Raw genomic sequence first — 15,784 nt, forward strand, 5'->3', positions numbered from 1 at the left:
TGATAAGAGGGACATCATGCTACACTGGACTCTTCGTCCTCACCTCTACTCGCATCCTTTGAGATTGTGCCTACTAACCCAAGTCTATTGCTTGCTCCTGACCTTCCTCCAAATACTTTACCTCCACAAGCCAATCATTGGGACAAAGTGGATTTTTAGAACCAAGAAGCTAAAGGCTGATCGTACTTTAGACGAATACAAGACTCGCCTTGAAGTGCAAGCTTTCGCGCAAAATCATGACATTGACTGAAAGATGACTTCAGGAAAGACAAGAAAAAACGATGAAACCTCAAAGCACGAGTGATTCTTCTCCTCCCAACCACACCTAGATAAGTGCTGGCACCTCTCACTCGTATTCCTTTGCCAGCCGTCCACTTCTCTGGAGTCCTACTATTCTTGGACTCTCTTACTCTCTAGGATCCCCTTAACCTCGTTCGGGCGCCCAAGAGCCCGGACGGTCATTCTCGTGCATGTTCCCCTAGATTTACCTTAATGTCACTTTTAATGTCACATTCCATATTTATGACCTTAACGTGACATTAAATATCACTTTTAATGTCACATTTCCTTTCCCTTAAGAATCGGTTTCGTCCTCGAAAACGATACTTGGAAGGTCTAACTGTAAATCGGGAAACCTTTTCTTTAAAGTACTTACTCGCTCCCATGTTGAGCTTTCTTCTGAACAATCTTTCCACTTAACCAAACATTCCTGATAAATAGTATTTCTTGTTCGTCGGTTACGAACATTTAATATTTTTTCTGGTTCATGTGGATTAGATTGGTCATAGAATAGCTCCTCAATAGCATCATTTAAGATTAGATTATCCAAATCACCCAGCTTCTTCCTTAATTTACTTACATAAAAAACTGGATGTATTTTACTACCAACAGGTAGTTGGAGCTTGTAAGCCAATTCTCCCACCCTTTTAAGTATTATGAAAGGACCACAATACCTTGGTGAAAGCTTTGGACATTGTCCCTTTTTCATAGTTTTAGTTTGTTCAGGCACCTTAAGATAGACCAATTCTCCTTCTTCAAAGGAGATGTCTCTTCGGTGAGGATCTGCATATGCTCTAGCTCGATTTTGAGCTTTTTTAATATTTTCTTGAGCAAATTTTAACATACTATTCATATACTCCAAAAAGTCTTTAGCTGCCTGAACCTTTTCCTTATGCAGTCCTACTGCAAAAGGAGCTCTGGGCTGAAACCCATACATTAACATAAATGGACTATATCCAGTGGAAGAGTGCTTGGCACTGTTATATGCAAATTCCGCTATCGGTAAATACTCTTCCCAATTAGTTTGCCTTTTACTTACATATGCCCTAAGCATATCTTCAAGAATTTGGTTAACCCTTTCAGTTTTCCCATCTGTTTGCGGATGATCCGCCGTACTCATGCTAAGTTTAGTATCCAATTTCCTAAATACCGCACGCCAAAAATGGCTATCAAATTTTCTATCTCGATCAGAAACTATATTTGCCGGAAGGCCATACAATCGGTATATGTTCTCTACGAATAATCTAGCCAATTCTGGTGTTTTAACATCAGTTGAAGTTGGAATAAACCTAGCCATTTTGGTTAACCTATCCACAATCACCCACACAGAGTCGTGCCCCCTCTGTGTTCTAGGTAAAGCAACAATAAAGTCCATGGAGATACTCTCCCATTTTCCCGAAGGAATTTCTAATGGATGGAGAAGTCCTCCCATTTTTAATCTTTCAGCTTTATTAACCTGGCATTTATTACATTTGACCACATAGTCAAGGACGTCCTTATTCATTCCAGCCCAATAGAACTGCCTTTTAATAAGACTATAAGTCTTATTAACTCCTGGATGTCCCGCACTAGGGGTATCATGACACTCAAAGAGTATCTGGCGCCTTACATCCGTATCTTTCGGGACACATACCCTACCCTTGTAGAGTAAATAACCATTATCAATGGTAAAATTCTTCCACTTGAATCCAGTTTGAGCAACCCCTGATGCTCCATTTCCTTGTTGAACATCCTCAGATATTCCTTCCTCAGTAGAAGCACTTTCATTTGGATCCCCATTTTTTACTGCTTCCCATATGTTGGAATATGCCGGATCAACCTGGCATTTCCCTTTTAAAGATTCAAGCAAGTTGGAAGTGAACTGAGTAAAACTCAATTCATTAATGATGGGCATTCTGCTGAGTGCATCAGCTACTATATTATACTTTCCTTTTCTATATCTTATCTCATAGTTGAACTCTTGGAGGAGTTCGGCCCATCTGTCTTTACGCCCGTGTAAATCCGGTTGATCATTAGGCCACTTAATGCTTTCATGATCCGATAAAATCAAAAGTTTGGCACCATACAAATAGTGCCTCCATTTCTTCATTGCATGTACTATTGCATACAGCTCCCTCTCATAAAGAGAATAATTCTGTTTTGCACGATCTAATTTCTTGCTTTCAAAAGCAACTGGTCGACCTTCTTGTAATAAGACCACGCCTATTGCCTTATCACTGGCATCAGCTTCAACCACAAATGGTTTATTAGGATCCACTATTAATAATACTGGAGTTGTAGCAATAGCTACCTTAAGTTTTTGAAAACTTTCATTTTGGTCTGTTCCCCAATTAAAACTTTTTCATTTCCCTTTAAGTTGGTCTGTCATTGGAACAACTATTTTGGCATAATCTCGAATGAATCTACGATAAAATCCAGATAAACCTAGGAAGATCTGCAGCTCTTCCAGGTTCCTTGGAGGTGGCCATTCAATAATTGCCCTTACTTTTTCCGGATCCATGTTGATTCTCTCTTTCGAGATAATATGCCCCAAATATTTGACTTCTTGTGCAAAGAATTCACATTTAGTTTTCTTCGCATAAAGGGAATGTGTTCTTAACACAGTTGGAATACTAATTGTAAGTGTTTCAAATGTTCTTCTCTTGATTTACTAAAGATCAAGATATCATCCAAAAAGACTACTACAAAATGTCCTAGATAGGACCGTAAAACACTATTCATCAGTTTCATAAAGGTAGCTGGTGCATTAGTCAGGCCAAAAGGCATCACCAAAAAATCATAATGCCCGTATCTAGTACGAAATGCCGTCTTGGAAACATCTTGTGCCTTAATTCTTATTTGGTGATAGCCTGATCTTAAATCTATCTTTGTGAAGAATTTTGCCCCTTGCAATTGATCAAAAAGATCTTCCATTCTAGGCATAGGAAATTTATTCTTCACCGTTATTTTATTAAGTGCTCTATAGTCAACATAAAGTCGCATAGAACCTTCTTTTTTCGTTACCAATAAAATTGGTGAAGCCCAAGGTGAATTACTGGGTTGAATAAACCCTTTATCCAGGTAATCCTTAATTTGTCTTTCAACTTCTTGATACTGTGTTTCACTTAACCTATACGGTGGTTTTGAAATTGGGTGTGTATCCTTATTTATATCAATAGGGTGATTTATATCACCCCTATCTGGTGGAAGGCCACTTGGTAAATCAGAAGGAAACACATCTTTAAAATCATCTAACAAACTATTCAATTCATTATTAACATTCAACTCACAAACATAAGAAAATTGTTGCTTTATATTACATAAAGTAAAAGTATTCTATACAGGAAGAGACCTAGCATATATACCTCACAAACTTCCTTCTTTATTAGCTTCTCAACTTCAGTAGAACACAGCAAAGGATTATCAGATACTTCATGTTCACCTTGAATGACAAAAGTCTTACCATCCCTTTCAAATTCCAGTGTATTATGGTGATAGCTACGTTTTAAGGATGGTTCCAATCCCCATAGCCACTCCCTCCCTAGAGCAATATCAGCTCTTTCCATGTTCATTATTTGGAAATCAAGCTTATCTTTATATCCTTGAATCTCAATTTCCAAATTGGATACCATTGTATCCCATATTTTATTGTCTTGGCCTTGCATCATACGAACAACATATTGATGCTCACTGTTTTGTTGGGGAAGTTTCAATTTTTTGACAAGTGCATAATTTATAAAATTATGTGTGATAGAGTCATCAATCATGACTCTAACCCTTTTTCCAGCTATCAATCCATGTACTCTAAGTAAATCATGTGGCCCAAAAGTAGGCTGCCACATAGAAGTTGACATACAACACTTATGTTGTACATCCACGTGCAAGACCTCTAAAGATTTATACTTTTCATGGCCCTTTAATTCTAAGGTCTGCACTACATGGATTTGTTTTTCTTTTCCCTTGCCCTTGTCCTTATCCTTTCCTTTGTCTTCCCCCTTTTTCTTTTGAGGGCAATTCCAAGCAACATGGTTAGGGGATAGGCAATTGAAACACAACTTTTCTTTTTTGGCCTTATCAAAGTCATCAGGACTTAACTTTGGCCTCATATATGGTTTCTTTTCAAAAGGTTGTTTTTTACCCTTTAAAAATGGCATTTTCCTTTTAAATTTGCTCACAAATTTTGAGGTTTCCAATTCCTTAGACTTGGGCTCCGTATCAGTGAGACTAGTGAGTGTACCTGGACGCATACTATCTTCATGAATTAATGCAAATTTAATTGCCTCTTCCAGCGTCTTAGGTAAACTCCGTTTTACTTCCTTTTTACAGGCTTTATCTAGTCCCAGAATGAATCCTCTTGTTTTTTGGAATTCATCTATTCCTTCCAGTTTGAGGATTATCTCACGATATTCCTCCAAATATGTCAGCAGGGGTCTTCCCTTTTGTCTGACATAATCCCAATCTTCCCAATTTCTTTCCATTTCATTTTCAGGAAGAAATTCTTTCAAAAAGACAGATTCAAATTGAGCCCAGGTTTCAGGTATTTTATTCGCCTCCTTTAAAGTTCGCCACCACTTATATGCTTTGGGCCCCAAAGTTAAACTAGCCTCCAGTGCTTGGAGATGTGGTGGGGTATTTTTTAATTTATGTAAATCTTCCCATTTTTGGAGGAAATTAAAGATTGTGTCTTTATTCCTATCTTTTTCCTCCCCATAAAATTGAGGTGGTTTCATATCCTTTAGAACTGGATTATCCCTCAATTTATGATAAGGTTGGGGTTCCTTAGAATCTCGCATAGTCACATCTAAATCTTTCGATGAAGATGGGACACCCGAGGTTTCTATCTTATTTTTATCTCTTTCCAACAATAAAGTTAATTGAGATTTTATTTCAGTGAGTGTTTGAGTTAAAAAATCCATTTGAACCCCCTGAGCTTGCACACGAGCAGTAAGATCATCAAATTGCTCTCGTGTAGCAAAAAATTCTTCCCATTGTTCTTCTTGTATTTCTGGTTCATGGGGATCTACCATAGGTTAGTCCCCAGAACTAGAGGTTTTCATTACCCTTTATTTCCCTTTTTCTGCCATTAATAGACTGGAATTGGAAAGCAAAGATAAGAAATTTGCATACAAAATAAAGTACTTCCCTGATTTTAATGGCAGGCAGTGGTTGCTGGTTTGGAAAGAAATCCGAAGAGTAAGGAACAAATTTTATCGCCCGAAGAAAGTCGGTCACACAGAATGCGTGTTTTGATTGGTGTGTTCATGGAGGGCATTCACAAACAAGCGCAGCCAGGATTCGATGGCTCACGACCAGCTTACGCGTTTTTTTAAACAGGCGAAAAAGTGGCTGCCCTTTGATACGTTACGTGACCAATTTTACACCTCACGTTAAGTTTTTATATGACGTGTCACGTAGCGTTTGACTAGCAGCTCACGATCCGTCGACCGTCGACTGGAGATTAAATAAATGGCGGGGCACTCGACGTTTGACCAACAGCTTTACGAGTCCGTCGCTACCCGTCGACTGTCAACTGAATAAATCGCGGGCACTTCTGGCTTTACAGGTCCATCGCTGCCCTTTCGATGAAGATCTCCAGGAATCCTCATGGCTCTGATACCAATGAAAGATGACTTCGGGAAAGACAGGAAAAAACGATGAAACCTCTGAGCACGAGTGATTCTTCTCCTCCCAACCACGCCTAGATAAGTACTGGCACCTCTCACTCATATTCCTTTGCCAGCCGTCCACTTCTCTGGAGTCCTACTATTCTTGGACTCTCTTACTCTCTAGGCTCCCCTTAACCTTGTTCGGGCGCCCAAGAGCCCGGACGGTCATTCTCGTGCATGTTCCCCTAGATTTACCTTAATGTCACATTCCATATTTATGACCTTAACATGACATTAAATATCACTTTTAATGTCACATTAATGTCACATTGACTATGAAGAAATCTTTAAATCTACAGCTTGGTTGACATCATTTCATCTGTTGGTTGCACTCATCACTCACCGCAGTTGGCCGATCTATCAGATGGATGTGAAGTGTCTTTTTGAAAGGTTATTTGGAAGAGAAAGTCTATCTGGAGCAGCCTCCCGGCTTTTCTTCTACTGACCAAGCCGACAAGGTCTTTCGCTTGCGGAAAGCTCTTTATGAGCTGAAGCAAGCACCAAGGTCTTAGTACCATAAGATGGACAAGTTCTCACACACTCATGGACCATTCTACCCCCTATGATCCAAATCTATATGTGCGCACCACTAGCGCGGAGATCACCTATCTCCTATTGTATATTGATGTTATATTACTCACTGGATCCAATTTTGCAATTCTCGCAGAAATTAAGGCACTGCTTTATGCTACATTCGAGATAACTAGGTTTGTTGTCTTATTTCTTGGGGATAGAGATTGTTACATCCGAGGGAAGTATCTTTCTATCACAGCAAAAGCACACCATACAATTGTGTTAGGAGTCAGCTCCCTGCCACATCAGCAATGCCACGTGGTAGTTTTGCCACGTGGCAACAGTCAGATTGTTCGACTACAGTCGGCTGCATTAAATGCAATCAACCTGCCTATTTTGGGCATTTTTTGACGCATTCTTTTCAGCCTTTTAAAGGTTGAGTTTCCAACAAACTTCATCACTTGTATCTAACAGATTTCGGCTTGCTGGTGACGGAGACAGCACTCGGGCTGACGAAGATCAAGGTCCTCAAGGCGAAGACATGCAAATATTCTCTTTGCACCCATGTATAATTCTGCATCCTTATACAGCATTCTTCACTGCAGATTTTCCGTGTATCACTGTCTCTCACTCTCTCTCTCCTCTCTCCATTCACTCTTAGTCATAGTCATTCGCTTCCGCATTGCTTCACTCTGACATGGTATCAGAGCATTGAAGGGTGGACCTGTCTGAAGAGGAGCTTTCAGTGTGACACAAGGCTGCATTTTCAGCATTCAAGTGCGAACAAGTGGGCCGCGCATCAAAACAAGGCTGAGGCAAGCGTGGGCATGTGAGAAAAGAGAAGATTTGTTGAAGTTGTTGCTATTTTTCTGCTGTTAGAGAAGGAAGAAGGCTGTCTTTTTTGCCTTCAAGTGCAGATTTTACCTTTTCATCGCCTCTAGTGGCTAAAGAAGGTTCGGGAATCGGAGGCAAGAGCCCTAGAAGGCTACGTCTTCACAGTCGGAGGGGGTTTCTTTTGCGTTTGTGCAGGCATAGCATGTGAAGATGTCTATAGAGACTGACATGGAGTTCCAGGCGATCATGGAACGGAAGGTGCTTGTCCTACCGGTTCTTCCATCAAATCAGAAGCTTGATGGCGACAATTATTGTATCTAGCGAGTGATGATGTTGGCCATATTGGAGTCTTATGATCTAGTAAAGCTTGTGATAGAGGAGATCAACCGGCCCTCGGTGAGAGATGAGTCCAAACTCTCTTCTAGAGCTCGTACGGAGTTGACCAAAGCTCGGTCTCATTGGGGCAAATTGATGCAAGGATTCATTCTTTTCTCTTTCTGTCTTGTACAACAGCCATGATAGCCCATATCGAGCACTTGTCGGTGGCTCGGGAGATATGGCTGGGACTTGACTAGATGTACAACCAGATGACCCTTATGAAGAGGGTTTCTTTGGAGGTGCAAATGCAGACCTTGTCCGTAAATAAGTCTTCTTCGCTTCAAGAACACATCAACAAGCTTTGGCAGCTTCAAATGCAGGTTCAAAATGCGGGGAAGCCCATTTCCTCCGAAGACATGGCAATCACTTTATTGTCCCAATTGCCGCCACGATTCGGTGCTTTTTATTCCGCTCTTATTGTTTTAGAGCGGGAGTCGACTCTTCGATGGAAAGAGTTGGTTCCTATGGTCTTGGACCAAGAGGAACAATTGAAGGGACAAAATGGTTCCTATGGTCCGTAAATAAGTCTTCTTCGCTTCAGGAACACATCAACAAGCTTTGGCAACTTCAAATGCAAGTTCAAAATGCGGGGAAGCCCATTTTCTCCAAAGACATGGCAATCACTTTATTGTCCCAGTTGCCGCCACGATTTGGTGCTTTTTATTCCGCTCTTATTGCTTCAGAGCGGGAGTCGACTCTTCGATGGAAAGAGTTGGTTCCTATGGTCTTGGACCAAGAGGAACAATTGAAGGGACAAAATGCTTCCAAATCAAAGGCATTGGTTGGTTAAGCCTCTCAAAAGAAGGGGAAGGACCAAAAGAAAAAGAATGAGGACAACAAATCCAAGAAGGACAAAGAGAAAGAATCGACATGCCATATTTGTGGTAAGACCAGCCATTGGAAGAAGGATTGCCCTGACAAGGACAAGGACACAAAGGATTCTAGAGCAGTGGCTGCATCCTCATCAACTGCTTTTCTACACTTAGTGGTCATTGAGGACCCTATAGCGAAGACGTTTGATGCTAGGATGATGGCTCCCCAGGCTCGAGAGTGAATCGTGGACAATGGTGCTTCACGGCACATGACTCCTTCAACAATGGGTGTTTGCCCATTTGAGACCCTCGCATGGGCAGATTCTCATAGGAGATAGCTCTTATGTGTCTATTGTTGCATGGGGTGAGATGAGACTGATTCCAAATGGACATGATGGTACCCACACTTCTGAGGTGTTGCATGTGCCAAGTTTAGGGTATCATTTACTTTCGGTACATAAGATTTGTTATCTTGGTCTCTTGGTGGAGTTTGACAATGATGTTGTTCACGTTCTTGATCGTGGATCGAGGCAGATTCTTTCTTCAGGGTATGAGGAGAATGACATCTACAAATTGAAATCTTCTTTCGCTCTTACCTCTCTTCTTCTTACCTCACAGACACAATCCGAGCTATAGCATTCTCAGTTTCGCCACCTGAACTATGAGTATCTTCGGAAGGCGTCACGAGGATCACTTGTTCGAGGTTTGCCGGACATAGCAATGGGCTAGTAGCCATGTGTCTCCTACATTCATAAAAAGCAACATAGGGATGCGATTCCCAACAAAGCTTTGAGATGGTCTACTTCACCTATGGAGCTTGTATCTACGGATCTTTGTGGCCCGACGAGGAATGAGTCCCTAAAGGGGAGCTTCTACTTCATGTTGATTGTAGATGACTACAGCAAGATGATGTGGGCCTACTTCTTGATGTTGAAGTCGAAGGCTTTCTCCCACTTCAAGGATCGGCTTCTCTTCGAGGAGAACCGATCTCGCCGGAGATTGAAGACCTTGCAATCAGACAAGGGTGGTGAATTTGTTTCTAATGAGTTTGCTCGTTTTTGTGCAAATAGGGTCATTCACCAGGAGTTTGCTAATACCAACACTCCTCATGAGAATGGCATTTTGGAGCGGAAAAACCAAAGTGTGATCGAGATGGCATGCACCATGATGGAGCACTGACAAACACCTCAGTTTTTGTGGGCCGAACCAATGGCTATAGCAATCCACATCCTAAATCGATCTCCCACTTCGGTCGTTGACAGGATGACACCTTTTGAGGCTTACTTTGGGACTAAGCCTGATGTCTCTTATTTCAGGATCTTTGGGTGTGACGCCTATGTGCAGATCCCAAAGATGCAACGTGACAATTTTGAGACGGCTTTCCAACGACAAGTCTTTGTTGGCTGTAGCTCCCAATCCCAAGGTTATCGCTTGTATGATCCCGTAAAGCAGGATGTCTACACGAGCCGAGATGTGCGGTTCGTGGAAGTTCCAGCCACATAGGGGGGTGAGGAGCACCCCGTACTTGGAGATCCAAGGGAGAGTTGGGCCCCCGAGACAATTCCTTTGGAGCCCAAGCCTCTTGATGGCAATTCTTCTTCACATTCCGAGTCTTCTCTTCCACCAACCACCCCAATGGAGATCCCGCCGGTGGATGTACCCGAGTCTTCAGTAGATGGAGAGCGCCCAAGAGAAATTTGGCCTCCTCCTTGTTGAGCCCGTGACACTCTCCGAGATTCACGGATCGAGGGGGTCCCAGAGGAGTGGCAACCGCAGGATGGACCACGAAGATCACAGAGGCACAAGGCATATACTACGGAGCTTGTTTGCTCTAACTACTATTTGATATCCCGTATTATGCAAGATAGAGAGCCTACATTAGTGAAGGCGGCTTTACAATCTGATCATTGTCGGAAGGCGATGGAAGCTGAGTTGGAGGCTATTGAGTGGAATGGCACTTGGTTCCTTATGCCTCGTCCCTCTCATAAGAAGGTGATTGGTGTCAAATGGGTCTTCAAGACCAAGTACCATAGTGATGGCTCCTTGTTGCTAAAGGTTTTCCACAACGCCCAAGTATTGACTTCCATGATACTTTTGCCCCTATAGCTCGCATGGCAACTATTCGTGTTGTTCTTGCCTTGGCTGGCCATAGGAGATGGCCCGTTTTTCAGTTGGATGTGAAGTTGGCCTTCTTGAATAGACATTCCGAGTCTTCTCTTCCACCGGCCACCCCAATGGAGACCCCGCCGGTGGATGTACCCAAGTCTTAAGTGGATGGAGAGCGCCGTGGAGAGATTTGGCCTCCTCCTCATTGGGCCCGTGACACCCTCCGAGATTCAGGGATCGAGGGGGTCCTGGAGGAGAGGCAACCGCAGGATGGACCGCAGAGGTTACAAACGCACAAGGCACATACTATGGAGCTTGTTTGCTCTAACTATTGTTTGATGTCCCGTGTTATGCACGATAGAGAGTCTACATCAGTGAAGGCGGCTTTACAGTCTGATCATTGTCAAAAGGCGATAGAAGCTGAGTTGGAGACTATTGAGCCGAATGGCACTTGGTTCCTTGTGCCTCGTCCCTCTCATAAGAAGGTGATTGGTGTCAAGTGGGTCTTCAAGACGAAGTACCACAGTGATGGCTCCTTGGACAAGCATAAGGCTCACCTTGTTACTAAAGGTTTTGAACAACACCCAAGTGTTGACTTCCATGATACTTTTGCCCCTATAGCTCGCATGGCAACTATTCGTGCTGTTCTTGCCTTGGCTGGCCATAGGAGATGGCCTGTTTTTCAATTGGATCTGAAGTCGGCCTTCTTGAATGGTGATTTGAAGAAGAAGATCTATGTAGAGCAGCCTCCTGGATTTGGTTCTTCAGATGGGTAGGTTTACAGGTTAAAGAAGGCCTTGTATGGCCTGAAGCGGGCTCCGCGTGCTTGGAACGAGAAGACTTTTGCCCCTACAACTCGCATGGCAACTATTCGTGCTGTTCTTGCCTTGGCTGGCCATAGGAGATGGCCTGTTTTTCAGTTGGATCTGAAGTCGGCCTTCTTGAATGGTGATTTGAAGGAGAATATCTATGTAGAGCAGCCTCCTGGATTTGGTTCTTCAGATGGGCAGGTTTACAGATTAAAAAAGGCCTTGTATGGCCTGAAGCAAGCTCCGCGTGCTTGGAACAAGAAGATTGACTCGTTTCTCCAGGCCAAATTGGGATATCAGCATTCTCGTACCGATCCGCAACTTTATGTGCACGCTTCCGAGGGAGGTCGTGTGTTGTTTGTTCTGTATGTTGATGACTTGATTATTGCAGGTGCTCATACCCAAAAGGCCGAAGAGACGAAGGCAGCCCTATATCAAAAGTTTGAGATGACAGATTTAGGACTTCTCCATTTCTTTTTGGGCCATGAGATTTTTCAATCTCAAGGGAGATTTTCATCTCTCAACAGAGATATGTACAAGAGCTCTTGGTGACTTTTAAGATGGAGGATTGTCGGTCCATTTCTACTCCTATGAATCCGAACTAGAAGGCCACTTCACACGCAGATTCTCCTTTGGCAGATGCTGCTCACTACCGTCAACTGATCAGCTCATTGATTTGGCTCCTCAACACACGGGTTGATCTATGTTTTGATGTAGGTCTCTTGGCTGGGTTTATGAGTGCGCCTCAGCAGGTGCATTGGCAGGCTGCTCAGAGGATACTACAGTATCTAAGGGGGACCTCCGACTTAGGGATTCATTATCCAACAGGTACAGGTGCTTCTACTCTTGTTCTTGCAAATTGGAGCAATTCACATTGGGCTAGCAATTTGGATCACAGGCGGTCTACTACAGGTTATTGACCTTGGGTGTTGGTGCTATCTCTTGAAGTAGCAAGAAGCAACCCACAGTAGCTCTATCTTCAACTAAGGCAGAGTATCGAGCTACCTCTTCTACCACATGTGAGGTTGTGTGGCTTCGGCGGTTGTTGGAGAAGCTTGGGTGCCCCCAGACTCGTTCTACTATCTTGCGGTGCGACAATGAGAGTTGCATTACCTTGGCATGGAATCCCGTATTCTGCCCAAACAAAGCACATCGAGATCCAGTATCACTTCATCAAGGAGAAGCTTCTAGATGCAACCATTCATGTGGAGTACTGTAAGACTGAAGACAATCTTGCAGATTTGTTTACGAAGGCACTCCCAAGACTTTGCTTCATCGACATTCCAAATCCCTACATCTACTGCCTTGTCCGAGATCTAAGAGGGGGTGTTAGGAGTCAACTCCCTGCCACGTGGCAGTTTTGCCACGCAGCAACAATCGGACTATCCAACTGCAGTCGGCTAGACCTGCCTATTTTGGGCCTTTTTCGAGGCATTCTTTTCAGCCTTTTAAAGGCTAAGTATCCAGCATGAGTTTCTAGCAGACTTCATTACTTGTATCTAACAAATTTCAGCCTGTTGGTGACGGAGACAGCACTCCAGGTGATGGAGGTTGAGGTCCTCAAGGCGAAGACATACACAGATATTCTCTCTACACCTGTGTATAATTCTGCATCCTTATATAGCATTCTTCACTGCAGATTTTTTGTGTTTCACTGTCTCTTTCACTCTCTCTTCTCTCTCCATTCACTCTTTGTCATGGTCATTCGCTTCCGCATTGCTTCACTCTGACAAGTTGGTGGACCAGTATTGCACTGATCAGACATGGCCAATGGCCACGTCTCTAGATCCCACTATCCATCTACACAAGGATACCTCAGGTCAGCTTTTTAACACTTGTACCTATCGTTATGTTGTAGAAAAATTAATTTGGTTTATTCATAGTAGGCCAAAACTTGCATTCTCAATTAGTTTGCTTTTTCAATATTTTAATGCATATAGAATATCTCATTGGATTGCTTGTCTTCGAGTGTTAAGATATTTGCCCTATAATTATGGACTAACTTATGGTCGTCGTTTATGCTTGCAAGGGTACACTAACTCTAACTGGGTAAGAAATCCTGACACCTGGAGATCCCATGGAGGCTTCCTCTATACCTTACGCACAACACCCATCTCTTGGGCTAATTGTAAGCATAAGATGGTGGCAACTTCCACAACCAAGGCGGAGTATCGGACTCTCTTCAATGGTACAATGAGACCCATCTATCTAAGGACCTTGCTAGCCACACTACAATTTCCTTGTGAGTTGCCTACAGTTGTCTACTACAACTAGCAAAGTGTCATTGCCCTTGCGGGCAATCCTATCATCACCCCTCGGACACAGCAGAGCAGGTTGAGCTAGGCAACAATCGCCTAGAGTTTGTATCGTCTAGTGACAACTTTGCATATATTTTAACCAAGGCAATCAACCAGCTGATTCTCCAGTACCTTCTACCACAAATCAATTTGGGTACATCCTCCTCTACTTCTTCACATTGACGAAGAGAGGGTACTTTCCTCTTACTTCTCCTTCCAATTTGAGAAGGGGCAATTTCCTTCTCTTGATAGTGACACTCATGATGCTTACAGTTTTTTTACTTTCAGACATTTATTTATTTTGTATTGTATATCATGAAATATCATCCTCCATCGATTAGTGGTGTGTGCACCCAATAGCAAGGAGAAAGAATAGAGTTTCAAGACACTCTCCAACAATCTATCACAAGCTAACCACTAGATTGTCAAAGGCGGCTTCAACACAGTGTGAATGTCTTAGAGGATAAGAGAAGCAAAGCCATAGACTCAAACAAGGGAAAATATGAGAAATTAACTAAATTCCCTTTGTGGGACTGTACAAGAAACACATCAATTGGAAAATAATCATGAGATTGATTAAGGCATGGTTTTTAACGGCTTAACAAGACAATGTGTAAGCCCATTTCGGGAGTTCACAAGACATTAGGGCAAAGCGTCTTCTATTTAACTTGAACGACATTAAGAAGAATACATAGCATTCAATACAACTTCCTTTGTGTTGGAGTAATGAGCCTAGTAGCAATCTTTGTGGTAGGCAGTCGGGAACCTCTACAATCCCAAATTCCCATAAATCATTCACAAGCAACCCTATGCAACCTCCTTCGACATGCACAAGATAACCTTGACAAAGATTTTGCAATTTGGTGAGCTGAATATCAAAACTAGCATTAGGCTTCCGCTTGAATGTCTTTCATTTCCATCTTTCACTACCTTGTCAATAGTATACCATAGTGAACCATAGAAAAAGTATGAATATCATCTCCTCACGACACGTCTGAGTGTTCCCTTTCTAGGCCAGCTGCACTACCATAGAATGAGTATGAGCATCATCTCCTCACCACGAGTCTGAGTGTTTTTTCCCTTCTACACCAGCTACAGTGCCATTGCCTCGGCTGATCCACTTCACCCCGGTAGCATCATTTCATACTCTTCTATTTGCCAAACTTTTATTTTTCCCCGAAAGCATTCTACATGCTATTGCCAAACTCACCCACCCCCCCAAACCCGAAAAAATCAGAGATTTCTATTTTGCCAGACTTGTATTATTGTCAATGACAGTTTCCATGTCAAATTATTCGTTATCCTTGCACACGGCGCTGAAGATAAGGACATATGTGACAGATTCGAAGAATCTCCTTAGTTTAGTTCTATCACATGTGGAAAACCAAGAACGCGAAAAGCACACCAACCACATTCAGCGTCAAAACCAGTCAAAAGGGATTGCTGCATGCCTGTACGTGCTGAGGGCATGAACGGTGAGCACTATGAATACTGAATGTTTTATAGGACTGTGAATGGTGAACATATGCGGCAAAGGACTGATTTGTGACCTCATCGTAGTCCAAAACATCCTAAGACAGGTGGATTTTATGGCAGAAGGCGATGGAAGAAGCAAGGCGAGGGTTTGATGGTGGAGATGCCTTACTGCAAAGACGAGCCAGAGGTTGAGAGGCGCTTGCTCTGCCTTGAGGATGTCGAGGATGTCTGCGGCATCGCGAGGGAGCTGGTCCAAATCCACCCTCACCTCCTCTGAGGAGTTTTGCACTGGGATGTAGACGCAGGCCGCCATCTTGCTAGTGCCGCACAGAATCAACAGTAACCCAGTTTATATTGCTCGTCTCCCTGCCGTGTTGGAAACTTGGACGCCTTATGACTTACTTATGAGTGATGCCTTTTGTCTTATTTTATTTGCATTGCTTTGGTTTTTCTATTTTATTTTACTATTTTGGATTTATTGTATTTTTATATTTTTCTCCGTCGTTGCTTTACTTGCATTGCTACATTTATTTCATTTGCATTGCATTATTCCAGTGTATTGGCAATTTCGGATCGCTCACAAAATTTTATTCTAAGTGATTCTACCATATCACACTGGGAAAACTTGGATGGAG

The 15,784-nt window shown here is 42.7% G+C and overlaps 1 protein-coding gene across 4 annotated transcripts in view; it reads right to left on the reverse strand.

The window, feature by feature from the left end:
• ELF8 (binding protein) overlaps positions 1-15,531 on the reverse strand; it is a 162,285-nt gene extending 146,754 nt beyond the window's left edge. For all 4 annotated transcript variants that reach the window (XM_087665528.1, XM_087665527.1, XM_087665529.1 and 1 more), the window contains exon 1: positions 15,319-15,531. In XM_087665528.1, coding sequence (XP_087521654.1) covers positions 15,319-15,462 — 144 coding nt within the window. In that variant the 5' untranslated portion in view covers positions 15,463-15,531. The remainder of the gene's footprint in view (positions 1-15,318) is intronic.
• Between the last annotated feature and the right edge of the window lie 253 nt (positions 15,532-15,784).

This window comes from Lygodium microphyllum, chromosome 24, assembly GCF_053477565.2.
Source record: "Lygodium microphyllum isolate KBCC chromosome 24, Lygodium_microphyllum_v1.1.10, whole genome shotgun sequence".
Taxonomy (NCBI): domain Eukaryota; kingdom Viridiplantae; phylum Streptophyta; class Polypodiopsida; order Schizaeales; family Lygodiaceae; genus Lygodium; species Lygodium microphyllum.